The following is a 20780-nucleotide window of genomic DNA, read 5'->3' on the forward strand; positions in this document are numbered from 1 at the left end:
CAGGGCTGAATTCTGAATATGATATTACAAAGCAAAACATCTTGTTCAAGGAAGATGTTTCATTGTCACAAGCATATACTCTGGTCAGCAGTGAAGAAAGTAGAAGGCAAGTGCAGGTTTAAGGAGTTGGTATTAATGATCATTTTGCAAATATGGGAATTAAACCTAAAGGGGTTACAGAAGCTCACAGTGGCTCAGGAAGGAAAGAAGTGTGTGAATATTGTAAGAAGCCGAAACATTCAAAGGACAAGTGCTGGAAGTTGCATCCCAATCTTGTACCTATCAGATTCCAGAAGAAGAATGATAGTAGAAAGACAGGAAGTGCACATGCAACCACAGGCACAGATACAGAGGTTGAATCTACCAGTGCACAGTTGGTAGCCATGAAAGCTGAATATGAGAAGTTTGGAAAGATGATCAGTCAGCTTGAAGGTGCATCATCCATCCCTTCTGGAAGTTCAGCCACCATTGCCTTTGCTCACTCAGGTATAAGGGCTTCCACTAACCATGCATCCACCTCAGGTAAACACAAAATCCCTTGGATCATAGACTCGGGTGCTTCTGATCACATGACCAACCTTTCCACTTTATTTGTTTCATATGATTTACTACTTGGCCGTGACAAAATCACCTTAGCTGATGGTTCTCTTGCCCCTATTTACGGCAAGGGAACTGTCAAGGCTACAGACTCCTTACTCTTACCTTCCACTCTTCATGTGCCTAAATTAAATACCAATTTGTTATCTGTAAGTAGCCTGACCAAATCATTGAATTGTTGTGTAACCTTTTTCCCTTCTCACTGTGTGTTTCAGGACCTGAAGTCTCAGAAGGTGATTGGGAGTGGCCATGAAGCGAATGGAATATACTTGCTCGACACCCCTGGCCAATGCTTTGATCATCCCAAGAATGTTGCTTTTGGTTCTACTTTTTCAAAGTCTGTTAGTCAAATTATGTCGAGTCAGTGTCGGTTGGGTCATTTACCTTTTTCTGCTTTAAGCCATTTGTTTCCAAAACTGTTTAAGGAAGTCAGTGTGTCCAATCTCAATTGTGAGTCTTGTCAGTTGTCAAAGCATTGTAGAAAAAATTACCATGTGAGCAATAAAAGATCCTCTTTTCTTTTTCATATTGTGCACTCTGATGTGTGGGGGCCATTACCATTTATCCTTTATGGGGGGTTACAGATATTTTATCTTGTTCATTGATGACTTCTCTAGATTCACCTGGATATACTTAATGAAATCCCGGGATGAAGTCCCAAGACTTGTGAGGCAATTTCATGAGCTTGTTCTAACTCAATTTGGTACCAGAATTAAGGTTTTCAGATTTGACAATGCAAAAGAGTACTTTGAGAAGAGTTTATCCTTGTATCTTTCAGACATGGGGGTTATTCATCAAAGCTCCTGTGTTAGAACCCCTGAACAAAATGGAATTGCTGAGAGGAAAAATAGACATATTGTTGAAGTTGCAAGGAGTCTTTTGTTTGCCTCGCATGTTCCCACAAGATTTTGGGGTGATGCTGTACTTACTGCTACCTATCTCATAAACTGTATACAACCACTTCGGCTATACACAGGACCACTACTACCACCAGGACCACTACTACCACCTCGGAGATATTAGAGTTCTCAGTAGATCTGATAGAAATCCTCCGGAGTCTAGCAAATACCTCTTCTAAAGAGGGGAGAACTGATCCTCCTAATATCTGAGCCCGTACTGGTTCATATTCAGACTTCAGTCCCACCAAAAATCTAGTCACATCAAGCTGTTCTTTCTGTTGTTGCTGAATCTTGACATCAAAAGTGAGAGGGTGATAGACATTCAACTCATTACGTATGTTTCTCATGTTGGCATAGTACTCCTCAAGACTCTGATTGCTCTGTTGTAGATTAAAGTACTCCTGATACAGCTGATACACTCTGGTTGTATTGTCTTACCCCGAATACAATTTCTTCGCATGGTCCCACACATCTTTGGCAGAGTCAAGAAACATGAAGTTTACACTAATCCTGGGTTCCATACTATTCCACAGCCATGTGATGATCTGAGCATCCTCTTGCTCCCAGTTTTCATACTCGTGAGAATCAGTGGAGGGTTTCTCCTCTCTTATGTGTTTTACCTTCTTCTTTGCCTTCAGAAAGACTTTGACGGATTTAGCCCAAGGCACATAATTCTCTCTATTTAGTTTAATGGAGGTCATCTGAACATTCAGGTAGTCTGTAGGCACCATCACATTAGGTTTACAATCTGTTATCTCCCATTCTGTTATCACACTTGCTGAATTCTATTGCCACTGAATTCTGCACGCTGCACACGACTAGATCACACTTGTCACACTGATTTCAGCACTTGTTGTTGCTGAAAAGTGTGCTCTTTACACCACAAACCCTACTCCTACGGCTACCTGAAATCTCACCACTATATCATCATAACTCTTCCTTTGAAATACACAAAAACAGCATAAACCCTAGCACACTACTGTCTGAAACCCCAACATATGATCTGAAAACACTTCCTATTTGATCCATAACAGATATCATGCACAAAAATCTCTTACCTTATCACTGAAGGAACAACCACACGAGCAGGAAATCAGCCCACAAAAGACAGCCACTGCACCACATAGATCGGCTCTCTATTCTTCATTGATTAGGGGAGGGCGATCTTAGAAACCACAGCAACCGACTGGAGGCATAGAAACCTCCAAGGGAAGAGGGCGATCACTCCTTTTCAGTCATTTCCCTTATCTCTAGTTGAATGCAGAAAAATCAGGAGAAACCCTAGATAGGGTGCATAGTGAATAGAAATCTAGGTAGATTCAAGTGGCTCTGATACCATGTTATGGTTTGGCCTGCCTTGAAGTTCTATTTGTCTGAGATAGATTATGTAGAAAGAGGTAGAAAGGTGGAAGAAAGAGAGAGAGAAAAGGAGAAAGTCTTGTTTGAACTGGAAGTCTAAAGAACATAACTCCCATTCGGCCAGACAATTCTTTTTTATTATTAAAATAATTGAAAAGACATATGTGCCCTTATTTAAGGAAGGAGCACTGGTTCTAACACAACATTACAGATCGGCAACCTTAATCTGGGTATAAGGACAGAAATATCCCTACGCTAACAATTTACAATAAATGTCATAATGTATATCAAGCTGATTGGAGCTAAGGGCATACACTGTCTAACAGGAGCACCATCTGTAATAGAGAAGATTGAATCTCTTCTTCAACCTAAAGCTCTAATTAAGGGGAATAGACTGCTGTTGAAGTGACTGGACAACCCTGATCTGGTCGGCCTTTTTTTCTTCTCCTTGTTCTTTCTTGGTCATAAGACAAAGGTTCATTCTTGAGTGTTTAAAGTAGGTGATCAAAGAATATAGGGTTTCATGCAGTGCTGCGGAAGAAGCCGTCTGATCATGGACTGTTGCAGTGGATGTAGTGATTTATAGGCCTGCAGATCTGCTGTTTTGGCCTAATAGACTGTAAGTGGTCATGCCCTATTGTTTGCTACCAGTGCTGGGAAGAGCTTCTGGATGAAGATTGATCTGGATCTGTTAGGTGGGAGAAGTTGGAGTTAGGAGTTGTTGTTTTGACTGGTAGAAAATGCAGTACAGGGGTGAAGCAATGGTAGTAGCAGTATTGCATATGTATGCCACTGCTCTTTCCTGATTTCTTATGTGGATCACTGTTGATCTGCCTAGTGCTGCAGTGATGCTAAATTGTAATAGGACATTTGCCTTCAGTCGTGGATGTGGACAGTCTTGTACACTGTTTTCTAGTGTTTTATTTTGTTTCTTTCTTTTTCTAATGTATTGATATAGCCCTTTTATAGCTTATATTATGATGTAAATAATCTCAAAGGGCATTCTTGTAATTGTACATATTCTATTCCTTAATAAAACTTGCCCTTTAGAGGTGGGACTATTCATTTGAATACACCTCATATGCTTGTTTTTCTTTCTTCTTCATGTATTACCATATGGAACCCTAGGTTTGCATGGTACCGGAGCAGGTTTAGTGTGGGAATTATTCAGTGAATCAAGGAGAAGTGAATCAAGTTTCAAGCCACGAGTACTGTTCATGGTTTTTCACTGTTCATACTTGGTCATGGGAGCTTGAACTTGATAAGCAATCTTTTAGGGAGTGACTTTCACCATTTAGTGAGGAGTATTTTAAAAGTGATTTAATCATTTTTCTGGGTTTTCCCTAGAGACCTCAAGGGGTGATATTGCTCTCTTTGGCTATGCTGGAAACTAGGAAACATGAACCTCAGATTTGACTTTCCTTTCAATTCTCTCACACCTGGTGGAATCTAGACTTGAAATTCTAGATTTCAGGTCTTTGAGATGGAAGACCAAAATGTCATTTGTGCGAAGAAATCTGGTCTGTTGGTCAACTAGGATATCCTCCAGTCTTGATTTTAATTTCTCTTAACCTTGGATTCCCTTTACTATTGGCTCTTGGCAAGGATTCCTCCAGCATCATTTGTATTTGTCTTCTTTGCCTTATGGCTTATGCTCTTTACCATCAAATAAGCTTTTTAAGGAGTTTTTAATCTCCCAGAAATCTTTCCTGTCACTCAGTCTTTGTAGCCTTTGTAGCCCAAACTCCAGTTCAATGCTTGTCACCATAAGAATCAACCACTTGGTTCATATATGGAACTGGAAACAGTGCCTTTGGTGACATCAATATCCCATGAGGCAGACCCTCACATTAGCTTCCTCTTCCTCAATCAAGTACCTATGAACCCATTCCTGGTGATATTGGATTATGTATTGCTCTTTGTAAGGATGTAAGATTGTCCTCCACTGCTGGTCCCAAGCCCAGATTGGCAGTTGACACTAAACTTTTGCTAAACTCTCATGATCATGGATACTGATTTGTCTTTTTGTTCTCATGCTAGGGCATTTGACACACTACACCTTAATCCAAATGTAGTGTCAAATGAGCATGGGTTTTCTGGGGTTGACCCATAATTTGATGATGGATATGGCACTTAACAGAACAGAATGGCAAAATAGGATTCATATGGCTGGCCCCACATGGTTGGGACAAGGCTATGATGTTGATGATGATGATTTGTAAGGATGTGATTTCTTGTAACAAACACCCTATTGTTCATTTAACTTCCATTACTGCTTTTGTCTTCTTTCTACCATGCCTCTGTGTTCACTATTTTTGAAAGCAAGTAAAAGAAAATTTTATTAAAAATAAAAAAAGTATAAGGGTATTTAGTGATGAGCATCTCCCATCCATGTATAATAAAAAGAAAATACAAAGCTTAACAACCAATATGTACACATTCTATTTCTAAAGAAACCCAAAAATCAGATCTAGAGAACTCTTTGGAAGCTTCTTTAAATTCTTGTAACACTCACTTCATCAGTTTGATTCCTATTCTTGCACAAATCTTCGTACTTCTTTCTTTTCCTTCAAATTTTCTTCTGTTCTTTCTTTCCATGTCTCTCAAGTCAATATTTATGAAAGGAACACAGCTCCAAAGAGTTTTTTCTTTTCTATTCCCATTAATGACTGGCCAAAGTGCAAATATTTCATGAAGAAGATCATGGTGACTAGAATTAAATCCATAAAGTTGCAACCGACATACAATTGAAACACATTTTCTTCATTAGCTTGCTTAGCAAATATGACACTTGCTAGTCAATTTTAATCCTATGCTTCTCAAATAGCTTTGAGTGGGAATACTGTTTCCCCACACACCTTTAATTTTAATTGAAGTTCTATCAACCTGGATTCTTGCTAAAGCCTTATAAAAGGAATACACCACGAAGCTGCCATTTCTATACTCCTTCCATCACCTAACATCTGACCTCTCCAGATGAATCTCTATCTCTTGAAGTTTAGATAGCAGTAGCACAGAGACCACTTTTTAATCAAGAAGAGGTCTTCTAAATTTAGACATCACTCCACAACCCCATCCTAACTTTGTAACACTTAGAGATAGTAATCTTCTTCTCACTCAGCCTATACAAGCTTCGACTTGAGTTAGAAAACTTCCTCAAACCTGGCGAATTATCCTCCCAAAACTTAATGCTTGTGTGAGAGAGTGGATAGGCATTTGACACAGATGTTCCATGATGAGAGAGGCAATTCAGTCTCGGTAATCCAAGCAAGAACTCCCATAGTAGTCAAGGCACCCGCCTAGGTGTTGCCAGGTGACTAGGTGACCTTGGCTAGGCACCTTGCCCAAATGCCTTGACTTATAGCAACTAGGCACCCGCCTAGGCAACAAAAATGAGAAGGCGGGTGCCTTATATGCGTGCTAATACATTTTGTTATTATCATTTATACTTTGTTTTGATGTTTTACTGTTCAAATTTAAAAGATCAAAGGGTTTTGAGGAGAGAAAAAGAAAGAGGAAAGAAAGAATAGAAGTATAAAGAGGTTCTCTTTTTTTCTATTCTCTCTCCCTCTCTAATTAAATAAAACAGAAATTCCATTCTTGATTTTTCTATTTTACTTCCCATCTTGAATATTTATCATATAAAGTTAATACTATTTTTTTTTGTTGGTGAGGAATTTTGTTCACCATCCCAGATCAAAGAAAACATTGCTGATCTTTGTGTCTTTGAGGATGTGGTAATTGGGAAATTAGGCATGGATTTGGGTAGGAGGGAGAGGATAAGAAAGATTTGATTGGGACTGAATTTGTGACATCCAAAAAGTGTTGAGGAGCCTCTGGAGTAAGATTCTCTCTTACTGTGCATGTAACCAAAATTTTTTCCCGTTTGAAGCTTGGTTTGGTTGGGTCTGGGCCTACAAAGAACTACAAAAGGGTGTACAGAAGAAGGAACAGTAAGACCTCTAAAATTTCAAAGCAAGATCTGGATATTGAGAACTCTCAGATTGCCTCTAACCCGGGTAAGCAGCTGGGGAATGGTCACCTTGCTGGCACCCCTGAAAAGTATTCCAATTCTGTCGTTAGAGAACTTGATAAAAGTCTTGAAAAGGAGGTGGAGAAAACCGGTTTTGTCTTGTTCAAGGCAGCGGCTAGAAAGGATGTAGAAATTGGTAAAAGCTTGGGTTTGTTTTTCTGGGGAGGTGAGGATCTTGCCTTAAAATCTTTTGAAGAGTTTGAGAGGAAGAAGAAGGAAGAAAGCTTGAGAAAAGAGTTGATTGGAAGAGGGAGATGGGATGAAGATGGCGACAACCAAGAGGAAGCTTTTGATGGAGAAGATTAGCTTATCTCTTCTGTTTGTACCTTTTTCCCCATTTTCAGTTGTCCTTGTGTTCTTGGTCTAGGTTTTGGTGCCGGAGGAGTTAGTTTTTCTGTGCTGTTTGGAGTCTTTGTCTGTTGTTATTTGGTGTAAGAAGTGTCTAAGTCAGTTTTTCTTCTCTCGGGTGATTTCTTATCACCTTCCTATGTATTTCTTTTTATTTTAATGAATTTTCTCTTTACCTTTCACAAAAAAAAAACTTCTTTAGATGTTAGTTTATATGAAATTGCTCTATTAAATACTTATTATAGTAGTATTATTTTTGAAAATAATGGAATTAATATATGTAAAGATTGTTATCTTTTAGATGTGATGATTTGCCACCTTTTTAGAGAAACTTTAATGTTCTTAATAAAGAGAAATGCTATTTTTTTCAATTAACATACATGCTGAATGGTATATAAAACTAGGGAACTAACCAAGAGTTAGTTACTTAGGCGCTTGCCTAGGTGTCGCCTAGGCACCTGTGTAGGAAACTAGGGGCCCCAGTGTCACCTAGAATCGCCTAGACGCGTTGAAAACTATGAGAATTCCTTGGGATCACAGTGACCCATCAGTAAGATAGGGAAAATGTGATCTCACTAAATTGAGTGAGATCCAATATCGGAAAAAGCAGATGATCTCGTAAGACAAGACTAGTGCGACCTCGCTGGACCAAGCGAGATCCGATGTCGAAAAGAATGAGCAATCTCGCTAAACGAAGCCTTGCTACTACGGTTCTACGCTATAGGGTCTCATGCAAGATCCACATGTAGAAACAAATATCTGAGAGTGCACCTAAGGAGAGACGTAAGACCAGTGTTAGGGAGATTGTGCTTGAGTGTACCTGACGTTCGTATGGACATGCATGGCATCTGGAGGGGTTCCTAGGAACGTGGTCTAGCAACCTTGTTGACCTTTTTATGGGACACATGCCCACAAAGGAGGAAAAGGCAGGATTTGCTCCCCACATATTTGTTAAAGGGAAGGAGTTTCTAGAACACTCGAAGCCATGCACATTGCATGGAACCCTTACTCTATAAATAAGGGATGAGATCCTTGATGAGGAGATCCTTCCTCTTAGCCCTTTTCCCTTTCATTTCCCTTCGATCCTTATCCTTTCTCCATTTTATTTCCCTTAGCTCTCTTCCATCCTTGGCATTTTGATCCCAACCTTAGAACTTACAGACTATCCTTGTCCCAGTGGCTTACATCAAGAATCTCTGGTTATAGTTTTGTCTTGGAGGAGGAATGTCATGACGGAGAGCACCTCCATCATGAGTAGATGAAAGACAACTACCATTGGGGCCAAAGAAGGCAACTCAGCTAGCTTCCCTGGTGCCAGAAGTAGAAATCCCATCCATTGATGATGAGGAGCCTGATGATAACTGGGCCAATTTGGTCGGAAAAAGTATACAGATTAGAAAATTGACTCAATCAGATGGAGGGAAAGTAGAAGGAAAGACTGGATCGAATGGAGTAGAAATAGGATCAACTTTTTCTTTGGTTCAAAGCTAGTTTGCAACACCATTGCCACCTTATCCATCGTCATTAGCTGCTACGCCATAGGCAGCAAGAGTGCCAACACCTTTGTCACTGGATTTGGAGCTAGATAAAAGTTTTTGTTAAGCTTAGGAACATGTAAAGCAAATGAGAGGGTTAAGCTCTTATGCTTCAAGGTTCCCTTTCCTAGATATAGAAGCCATAGAACCATTGACAATGGAGACTTTGCCTTTCCTTGAGCTGAGTTAATAATTGAAAAGGGGGGAGAGACTGGACATGTGATTAGAATCTTCATAGTTTGATCCAAGGAGAGTCTAGATTACTGAGTAAGAGGCATGGTTTGTAGTGAGCTATATACTTGAGTTGGTAAGTGCTGAGGTAGAAGGACCCATGCCTAAAGAAGCTCCATCTACATTCTCTAGCTAAGCAAAGTATTTTTTTGTACCTATTCAAATTCCGGTCTGGTAGTAGGAAGTGTCTCTATAAAAAGAAGAGTAGGGGGCATAGGTACAATGGTGAGATAGGTGAGGTTCCTAACTCATCACTAGCAGTTGCCATGTTGGTAATTGGATTGATTTTTCTACCTTTCTATTCAAATTCAAGTGTAATTTTCAGCATGTATCTTTGGTGTGCTTTGGCTTTCTACAATAATTGCAAGAGTCTTGGGTTTCATGGAAGTGTGGCCCAGATAGGCAGGGGATGTTGCTTGCAACATCACATTATCCCCTACTTTCCTCATTATGTGCAATTGAGTAGGCCTACGATAGGGTGACTTAATCTATGGTGAGAATGTGTTGTTTAGTAGGGTATAATGTGATGTTGCAAGTAGGGGATAATGTGATGTTGCAAGCAACATCTTCTGCCTATCTGGGCCACACTTCCATGAAACCCAAGACCCTTGCAATTATTGTAGAAAGCCAAAGCACACCAATTTCTTTTATGTCATGACATCCTTGGAACTCTCCTATTCTATAGTTTCCAGATGATCAGTTTCTTACCATATAGACTTGAGCATAGAGAAATATAATGCAATGGTATCTTCCCTCGCTTCAAATTATTTACCTCATTCCTAAGTTGATATGCCTTGGCTACATTTAATGCTTGGGACTAGGTTTCAACCATGCTATCCTGAATCTTCTTTGGGATTTAAGCTACAAATAATTCTTGTTAATGTGAAGTTGCATCAAGTTTACAAACTATGGCATCACCATATAGTTCTCCTAGGTCCATTTAGCATGAAATGGATATGTTAGAGCTAGCTCCATAGTATCTTTAGTGATGTACCCTAGCTTCCCATGACCTTCAATGTAAATTCTCACATGTTTAAAATGTCACGATATTTTCAAATTGGTCACCCGACATATATTGGTACTGAGATTGTAGAGATACTGGGCCGAATGGGCCCTAATATTTCTTTTATATTTAAGTAATATTATCTGTTTTATGTGCTAATGGGCCTGTTAACCTCTTTTTAAGTTCTTTTAAGTTATTGCTTTGCTGGCCGTCCACATAAAGGGCAGACTTGTAATTAGCATAATTAATTAAGTTTAATAAAAGATTAGTGAAGGGAGAGAGAGAACTATCGAACTATCTTCTTCTTTCTCTTCTTCTCCATCTTCTTCTATTCTGCTGTAACCTTTCTTTCTCTCTCACATTCCCTTATTTCTTTTGTCAGTTTTATATCAGATTTGAAGGACAGACTCACATCTCGGTATCAGAGCAGTTTTTCCTCCACTTTTCTTTTTCTTTTTTTCCCATACACCCTTCGATTAGAAGAGTGTATGGAGAGATAAGTTGCTGATCAGTCAGAGGACTATTTGCCTAGTTGGTAGAGGGGGTTTGGAGAGTTAGAATTTGGCCGAAAATTGCTAGAAATTGAAGCTGTATTTTTTCTTCCAAAACCCTAGCTGACTAGAGAGATTTCAAGTTACAGGTTATGGAGAAGGATTGGGTGTGGTGCTCAAGGCTTGGGAGGTGTATTTTGATCCCTAGAAGTGTGCGGTTGAGATTTGAAGGAGGTTGGGAAGCTCTGGTAGGAGCAATTGCTTCTTTTCTCCTCCTTCCCGACAGTCGGGTGCAGTGAAACCCTAGTTTTTTAATCTCTAGGTACTATACTGACCTCAGGTCCGTAAAGACTAAAAAACTAGTTTTTTGATTTTCGTTTGATCAATGGAGCAATCTGGAAGTGAAATAAAACAAATGCATGTATCCGAGGTTGGTCCGGTAGATTCCTTTTTAATTGGTGTGACCACAATTAAACTAGATGGAACCAATTATCTAGCTTGGGCACAATCTATATGGATTTATGTTTGCTGTAGTGGTAATCTAGGGTATCTCATAGGTAGTAAGGTGAAACCAGCAGAGACAGACCCTGCATATGAGAAATGGATGCAAGAGAACTACATATTGATTGGGTGGTTGGTCAACTCTATGCAGGCCCATATAAATCAGCATTACCTTTGGATGACCTCAGCCAATGAGATTTGGGATAATGTTACAGATACTTATTCATAGAAGTTAAATGTTGCAAGAGCCTATAGCTATAAGTTGAAGAGTGATGTGAAAAATCCAAGACAGGGGGAGAAGAGTGTAGCAATTTACTACTCCATGTTGAAATCACTATAGCAGGAAATTGATGTTACGAAGACAGTTGTGTGGGAGAGTACTAAAGATGTAGAGACATTTAGAAAGCTGGTGGAACGAAACATGGTGTTTGAGTTTCTCATATGACTCAACCTTGATTTTGTCATTACTAGGTAGAACATCCTAGCCAAAGATGAGGTCACTCTAGCTCAAGCATATGCCATGGTAAGTAGTGAAGAGAGTAGGCGGCAAGTACAGTTACAGGGACCAGCTATAGAACACTTTGCACATGTTGGAATAAAGCCAAAGGGGCTGATTGAGAAGAAGGAAGTGATATGTGAATATTGCAAGAAGTTGAAGCATACTAAGGACACTTGTTGGAAACTTCATCAAGATCTTCTCCTGGACAGGTTTTAGAACAACAATAACAACTTTAAGAAAAATAGTCAGACTGGGAAGCCTAAGAATGCTAATGTTGCCACAGTGTCTGAGGGTGGAAACAAGGAAAGTGAAGAAAGATTAGCTATGGAGCAGTTGGCAGCAGTAAAGGCAGAGTTTGAAAGGTACGGGCGGTCACTTATCACTTGGATACCACTGTTTTAGCATCCAACCCTTCAGGCAACACCTTATCATCCGCATTTGCTCACTCAGGTACTCATGCTTTTGCAAATCATTCTATGATTTCAGGTAATCATAAAATCCCTTGGATTATTGATTCTGGTGCATCAGACCATATGACCAGTTTATCTAATCTCTTTTGTTCATATCAGCTCCTCTCTGGTAGAGAGAAGATATCCCTTGTTGATGGGTCTCTTGCTCCCATCTCTGTCAGAGGAGATATTAAGGCCTTTGACACCCTTGTTTTATCCTTTGTTCTTCATGTCCCCAAGCTTAATACCAACCTTTTTTCTATTAGTAGCTTGACTAAATCCATGAACTGTAGCATAACCTTTTTCTACCAGTTGTGTTTTTCAAGACTTGAAATCCCGGAGGACGATTGGTAGTGGCCATGAGATGAATGGAATATACTTGTTGGACACACCTGATAGGAGTCTTGGACCACCTAATGGAGTTGCTTTGGAGTCTATTTTGTCAGAGTCTATTGATAGAGTTATGTTATGTCATTTACGGTTTTGTCATTTACCTTTTTTTGCTTTGAGCCATTTGTTTCCCGATATGTTTAAGAAAGTGTCTTTATCGAGTCTTCATTGTCTTGTGAACTTGCGAAGCACTGTAGACATTCTTGTTTAGTAAGCAATAAAAGATCTAATTCTCTTTTTCATATTGTGCACTCTGATGTGTGGGGGCTATATCAGTTGCCTACTATGGGGGGTTACAAATATTTTATTCTTTTTATTGATGACTATTCTTACTATACCTGGATTTATCTCATGAGATCCCAGGATGAAGTACCAACTATTGTGCAAAAATTTCATGAACTTATCCTTACCCAGTTTAACACTCGGATCAAAATATTCCGATCTGATAATGCTAAGGAATATTTTGAAAAGAACATATCATCCTATTTTGAGACCTTTGGGGTTATTCATCAGAGTTTTTGTTCCTACACTCCACAACAGAATGATGTAGCAGAAAGGAAGAACCGCCATGTGGTTGAGGTTCCTAGATGCCTCCTTTTTGCATCTCATGTTCCTATTAAATTTTCAGGGGATGTTGTCCTTATTGCCACTTTTTTTATTAACCATATGCCTTCTCGGGTTTTGGGTTTCAAGACCCCGTTCTTTCCAGATGAGAATCTCTTTTCTCATCCTCTTCGAGTTTATGGGTGCACCTTCTATGCCCATGTTCATAATCATCAGAGTCACAAATTTGAGCCTAAGGCACATAAGTGTATTTTTCTAGGATATGTCTCCACACAGAAGGGGTATTGCTGTTTTGATCTAGTTTGTGGCACCCGCTTTGTCTCTAGAGATGCCACTTTTGCTGAGTCATATTCCTTTCTTTGGTATTCCTCTTGAGGGGAGCATTTTGAGGAACCATTTGCTATGTCTCCAATTATTCATCTTCCAGTTCCTTTTAAGTCTTTTATTGAGTCATCTTCTTTTGTTTCCCCTCCTTCCACTGTGTCTACCTTACATGTTCCTGCTCCCCCTCCCCCAGATCATCCTCCTATATTTTCCTCACATCCTATTCTCCAAAGGTGGTGCCAAAGACAAAGATTTAGGCATAGAAAAGTTGTTTCCACTCCTTCATTAGAGCTTTTTGCACCTCCCATCACTACTGAGGCAATAGGTTAGCCTTCCTCTGACCCACCTACTACCTTCCTAGACCTTGACCTTCCTATTGCCCTTCGCAAAGGCAAGCGGAAGCGTACAACACATTGTATCTCTAAACATTTGTCCTACAGCCTACTATCCCTACCTATTATTCTTTCTTACCTCTGTTTCTACCCATGTGATTCCCAGGTCTGTGCCAGAAGCCTTGTCTAAATCTAAATGAGGGGATGTTGTGATGATTGAGCAAGATGCTTTGCATAAGAACTATACTTGGGATATTGTGCACTTGCCTGAAGGGAAGAAACCAGTGGATTGTAAATGGGTATTCCCCATCAAATGTCGTTCTGATGGCACTATTGAGAGGTTTAAGGCTCGATTGGTTTTTAAGGGTTACACTCATATGTTTGGTATTGATTACCTTGAGACTTTTGCTCTTGTGGCTAAAATGACTTCAGTTCGAGTTTTGTTGTTTCTAGCTGCTACTTTTGATTGACCCCTTCACTAGTTTGATATTAAACATGCCTTCTTGAATGGAGACCTGCATGAAGAGGTCTATATGTCTTTTACCTCTGGGGGCATATGGAAAGCAAATGCAAGGGAATGTGTGTAAATTGAAGAAGTCTCTTTATGGTCTCAAATAGTTCCTTAGAGCCTGGTTTGAGAGATTCAGAGCTGCCCTTGTTTCTTTTGGTTATACACAGACTCAATCTGACCATACTTTGTTTGTGAAGAAAAGTAACTCTTTGGTGACTTTTATGATTGTTTATGTTGATGACATTGTGGTTACGGGCAATGACACTCAAGAAGTGATTAAGCTCAAAAGATTTTTTAACATTGAATTTGAGATAAAAGATCTGGGGGATCTCAGATAGTTTTTGGGAATTGAAGTTGCTAGATCTAAGGATGGTATCTTCATTTCTCAATGCAAGTATGTTCTTGATCTCCTTGTAGAGACTGGTAAACTTGGTGCTAAAGTGGCTTCTACCCCTATGGACCTAAACCATAAGCTTTCTTGTTACTGATGATGAACTATTGACTGATAAGGGAGTGTTCCAGAGAATGCTCAGGAAGTTGTTATTATCTTTGCATGACTCGGCCAGACACTTCTTATGCAGTAAGCATTATTAGTTAGTTTATGCATTCTCCCAGAGATACACATTTAGCAATTGCAAAAAGAGTTTTGTGCTACTTGAAAGGTACTCTAGAGAAATGTATTCTATTTTCCAAGCATGGACACATGAAGCTAGAGTCATACATTGATGCTGATTGGGCTTAGATGTATTGATGATAGGAGATCCATCTCAGGATATTGTGCCTTGGTGGCAGGGAACATTGTCTCATGAAGAAGAAACAGTCTGTAGTTGCCAGATCCTTAGCTGAAGCAGAGTATAGGGCAATGGCATATGGAGTGTTAGAATTATTGTGGTTGAGATCATTTTTGGGAGAGTTGGGTATTGATTATGAAAAGAGAAAGGAATAGGCTGCATGTATGGCTATTTGAATTTCCCCCCTTGTCTTCTTCATCTTCTTTCTACATATTCTAGTTGCTAATACCCTGGTTTCCACTTTGAGTTGTCTTTCTTACATCTTGATTGAGTGAACTTTCCAGGTGTGACTAAAATTTTGGAGTTTTCTTTTCATTTTTGATGACTTGTGTTGGAAAAGAATTGTGATTAGCATAGTTATTAATGTTTGTAGCAGTTTCAAGCACCTATACACCCTTGTCAACAAGAATACTGTAGCAAGTTAATTTATTTTTTGTTTCATGATCTGACATTTCCCATCAAGGCTGTCTTCTTTGTCGAACTAAAACCAACATCATGATCATAACCATGTGATCTATTTTATTGGAGTTTATTCTTCTTTTTTATAACAATTAAGAATGTGACATTACAGTTGTCTAGGATTGTTATGTCTTAGAAATTGCTGGTTATAGAGATGTCCTAATGTGAGATTGTTATGTCTTAGAAATTGTTGGTTATGATCTATTTTATTAGAGTTTCTTCTTTTTTATAACAATTAAGAATGTGACATTACAGTTGTCTAGGATTGTTGTCTTAGAAATTGTTGGTTATAGAGATGTCCTAATGTGAGATTAGTATTCCTTACCTGAATTTTTATTTGTTTTTTTCAGATAACTTATTGCTGGCTTTTTATGCCTTTTGCAGAGAATGAGCTGAGAAAGTTCCCACCTTTATCTCTTAATCAGAGACTCAACGTTGCCATAGATGTTGCCTCCTGTCTAAACTACCTTCACAATGAAAGAGCAATCCCTCATGGCAACATAAAATCAAGAAACATTTTGTTAGAATCTCCTAATCTGAATGCACTGCTTACTGATTATAGTCTCCACCGGATAATGTCTCCAGCTGGTACAACTGAGCAGGTTCTGAATGCAGGTGCACTTGGATATCGTCCACCTGAATTTGCTAATTCAAGTAAGCCATGCCCATCATTGAAAAGTGACGTCTATGCTTTTGGGGTGATCTTGCTGGAGCTTGTTACTGCGAAAAGTGCTGGAGAGATAGTCTCTGGGCACCCTGGAGCAGTTGATCTGACAGATTGGGTTAGATTCTTGGCAGCTGAAAATCGTTCAGAAGAGTGCTTCGACAGTCTGATTATAGATAATGATAATGTTGAGAATACAGCAAGAGGTTTGCAGGATATCCTACGGGTGGCTCTAAGATGTGTTCTTCCTGCTTCTGAGAGACCAGATATGAGAACGATATTCCAAGATCTCTCCTCTATAGTGCTATAGAAGACGCCAGGCAGCACTCACTTAGGGATCTGTATACATCACTGACCAAAAATGCTAACATTATTTTTTTAGTATTAACATGATTGATTGGTTTTTCCTTATTCCCATCACATGGTCTTATTTTTCTTTTCCAATACCATTCGAGTTTGTGTAACCTTTTCTTGATTGATGTCCAGAATAATGATTTTGTGATTGGTTCCTTTGGCATTAGAAGCAGGAAATAAAAGATCCTTAGAAGAATTTTTTTTTTTTGTTTTTTGCTTCTATTTGTGTCTGCTTGCCAAATTTCATCTCAAAATCGTAAGTTACGTTTGGGAGATTTTCAAGAGATTGTTCATTTTGATACTTAAAAGGAGGAAGTTTTGAATCTGGATCTCCTGCCCACACAAACTCTGCCCACGTCTACACACGTAACATCGAAGCCATACATGGAGAACATTTAATCCTCCTGCATAGTATTATGCAGGGGAAGATGTTCCCAATTCACGAGGGGTAGTATATTGTGGTAGATGTGGGTAGGAGATCCGGAGTCGGAAGTTTTGTTGATGGTGTCATTATTTCTGAAAATGCGACAGAAACTTGGTTTCATGTGTTGGTAGGGACCTTGATGAAACTGTTTCAATCTAAGTGAATGAAGGCGCTGAATGGGTCATGAAAGCACTATCTGTTATAGCGAATCACCTATCGACACCTACACATGTGGAGAGAATGGAGGATTCCAAGTAGGAATGGCAACGGGTGGGGTGGGGATAGGGAGCCTCTCCCCATCCCTGCTAACGGGGACAAGGTTATCCCCATTCCCATCCTCACGGGGATTCCCATTCCCTGTGATTCTTTATAATGCTAACCATTTTGTTTTTGTTTTTTATTTTATTTAAAAAAAATAAAAATAAAATAATTAACATTTACAATCGTATTAAAAAATATTCAAATATATTCAACCATATTTTTAAAAATATTAATACATAAATATATGTTTATATATTTACATATATAACGTATGCATACATATAAAGGGGTTCCCCATCCTTGCCCCGAGGCGGATCCCCATGGGGATCGGGGAAATGGGGAAAATTGCCATCCCTAATTCCAAGGTTATGGGTGACGTATGATGACAAAAATTTTAAATTGGTTGGTGTTTGTGATTTTGATGCTTGATATGCGGAGATGGATGTGATTGAGTTTTGGCTCACTAGCCAGGGTTCCTCTCAAGGTGAATTGGGAATTTGGGACAAGAGTCGAAGGGCTCGTTCAGTTCGTGGGAATAGGGGTCTAGAATCAAAATCGGAATGGTTCTTTTTTATTCTATCCATTTGGTTGGGAGGAATCGAAATCCTATTTCCATTCCTGGTGGAATGACATTCCCCCATTTGAGGGTATGGCCATTCCCACCCCCTACCTTGGGAATGAGGTCGAATTCCAGCTGTTTTCAATTTTGATTCTGATTCTGGTCTGAACCAAACAGGATATAGGAATAGATCATTCTGATTCTGATTCCAGAAGCGAATCAAATGGACCCTAAGAGGTTGATGTCTTCATATGGTCAACAAGTTCTTTCTAGATGGTTGAGATGAGATAAGCTGGATTGGATTAGAGCCCATGCAAGTCATGTCTCTCTAGCTCTTCTGAGATCTTCCCTAGCAGGCCCTCACAAGAGTTGGAAAATGTGTAAAGAAATTCTTACCCACCTTAAAAGAAAACTGAGTGAGATGGGTCACTTAAATTTAGAAACAAAAAGAAATTTTGAGAAATTACTCAATGGCATGTAAAGTGAGAGAATTTAAGTGTGGGATGAAGGTGAGGCTATAGTTATCTGGTTCTTGAAAGTTAAAGCAATGATTAAGATGGGGGATGGAAGATGAAAAGGAGGCTCCTGATCTGGTGATCTTGGGAGTTAGGGTTTGTAGCTAAGCTGAGAACCAGATAAGGAGAGATCTGATTTCTCCTCGGAGTAAAGGAAAAAAAATGGAGATGAGCCCTTGTTGTTCTATTTCTTTTGTTTTGTTGGTTTTCGAGATTTGCTTCCCTTTTTATAAATTCTTTTAAGGAAGTTTTTGGATTACTTCTCATTTTGTCTTTATTTGTGTGCTTTTATAATATCATGCTAATAGTGAGTGTAACTGTGTAAGGGCCTTTTCATTTTTTTTAACTCTTACCTCTTGAAAGGAATCTTACAACTTTAGGCTCAGTTAGGAAGGAGTACAAATACAAATATGTATAGTACAAATCCATACAAAATAATATAAAATACATAGTTTTGCACTCTACAAATTTGTATTTGTACTCCTTCCAAGCTGAGCCTTAAGAGCAAAATGACCATTCATTTTTTATTAACTTTTACCTCTTAAGAGGAATCTTCCAACTTTAAGAGGAAAATGACCGTTCGTTTCCTCTTATCTATTATCTCTTAAAGAGGAATCTTACATTTTTTTTTGTTTTTCAATAACACCCCCAAAACACAAAACACTTCACCTTCCTTATAACTCAAGGGCCTCATATGCAATAATAACTATTTTTAAATTTTAATTATAATAATTAAGATTTAAATAAGAATTAATTAATTCTTCTTATTATAATAACTAATCATTATAATATTAATTAATTATTATAATAATTATTAATGTATAACTTTGAAATAATTATTATAATAATTAGCATTAGTATAAATTGAATTTTAATTAATTATGACTTATTAGTTGTTAATTAATTATTAACTCTTATGTTAGTATTAATTAATAATTAATTAATTAAATAGACCAACAAAAATTCTCATATATGGGATTAAAATGGACATTTGACAATTTTTAGAATTCAAAATAACATTTTCTACATTTAGAGATCAGAGTAAAGAAAACTTCACCAATACCGGTAATACCTCTTAATGAATGTTGGAAAGCGATGCTTTAGTTACTAGTGGAGGCCTGTGCAATGCATGGAAAATCCTATATTTCAATATAATGATAGATGCATGGGATTAAAAATGAATAAAAAATTCATCATTTTCCCCAAAGAAAGAGGGTAAATTTTTGGACCCTCCCCTAAAGTTTTGGACATTGCTAAAACCTCCCCTAAAGTTTGGTAATTGCAATCACCACCCCTAAACTTTATGACAGTTGCAAATAGACCCCTCTATTAGAATCTTCTAAAAAGAGGCATAAAAATGTCTAAAATACCCATGCAGTTACTATTGATATGAAGGACAATTTATCAATTTCATAAAAGAGATTAAAGGGTTTGGGAGATTGATTCTTATGTGGAAAAAACTTGGAAAATAAACATTTCAATCAAAGTAAAACTTGGAAAATAAACATTTTAGTCAAAGTAACTGCATGGGTATTTTGGACATTTTCATGCCTTTGTTTAGATGATTCTATCCAAGGGGTCTACTGTTAGACATTTTTGTATGCCCTTAGCTTCAATCAAAATTGATGTACTTTATGAGTTTATTGTAAATGAATAAAAGTGCATATTTGATTCATGTTCCCTTGGTATGTTTCTGTGTAATACCCTTAAATTGGACACTTATTGAGACTCATGTTAGTTTAGAATGTTCACAGCCAGTGGGTCGGTCTGGAGAGACCTATCTTGACAAGGCTAACACTATGGTGCCACCAAGTCAATTGGGGTGGCTTGTCTTAGCTACCGGGGTGAGACCCTAGGCACATACAGTGTGGGATTAATTGAATCTTTGAACTGGACCAGATTTCCAGTATTGCCCTGGACCTTGGAGATTGATGGGCAAAACTGGAAAGTTACACCCGACCCCTAGACTCGATTATGATACTGCACTAGGTGTCGGATCAAACTGTCTTTGATGTACCAATCAATGAGATCCTTAGCGGGGGTCAAAACCTGGGTATGTTGGGACAATCTGAGAATTCATCTGAGTGGGTGATCATAGTGACAAGATCAGCCCCTTTGTCGAACAAAGGTAATGATCGGGGATGCACTCTCACTGTTGGAAACCAAGACTGCCGGCAACCGATTTCAACCATTGAGATTTGCTTTGCAAAATATATTTTATATGAGATATAAAAGTATATATATTATGGTTTCTAAAATGTTTGCAAAAGGGTTTTAATTCCCGGGATTCATATAAGTGGAGAGTGCAACACTGTTCCTGGCAGCCGAGGGAGAGGTCCTCTCTTGTCGGGCAGTGTATGATCATTAAGGGCTAAGAGGTTAAGTGTAAGACCATTGAGGATAATACCTGATGGGCTAATCTTGCATCTGCCCACAGTCCCTGGGTGTTACAAGGTGGCTTGGCCCAGGGACTACTTAGGGTAAGTGTTGGGCCCATAGAGCCCATTCGATGGGTTTCAGGGGGTGCACTGTCTTTAACAGTGTATTCGACCAGGCCTTGTAACATAGGCTGGGCCGAACCCATGTGGCTGATGTGTAGATCAATGCTTGGGTCCCACGCCATACAAGGAAGCCCAACTGGGCAGCAGTTAGGAAGGTTAAGTGAGCACATAAGTTTAATGGGCCTA

At 38.8% G+C, this 20780-nt stretch overlaps 1 protein-coding gene across 3 annotated transcripts in view; it reads left to right on the forward strand.

Moving 5' to 3' along the window:
- The window catches only part of LOC148871630 (Leucine-rich repeat protein kinase family protein), a 48591-nt gene extending 32054 nt beyond the window's left edge, over positions 1–16537 (forward strand). For all 3 annotated transcript variants that reach the window (XM_088967451.1, XM_088967453.1, XM_088967452.1), the window contains exon 4: positions 15701–16537. In XM_088967451.1, coding sequence (XP_088823577.1) covers positions 15701–16290 — 590 coding nt within the window. In that variant the 3' untranslated portion in view covers positions 16291–16537. The remainder of the gene's footprint in view (positions 1–15700) is intronic.
- The last annotated feature ends 4243 nt before the right edge of the window (positions 16538–20780 follow it).

Source organism: Nelumbo lutea, chromosome 2, assembly GCF_056320005.1.
Source record: "Nelumbo lutea isolate HS-2025 chromosome 2, American lotus-T2T, whole genome shotgun sequence".
Lineage (NCBI taxonomy): Eukaryota > Viridiplantae > Streptophyta > Magnoliopsida > Proteales > Nelumbonaceae > Nelumbo > Nelumbo lutea.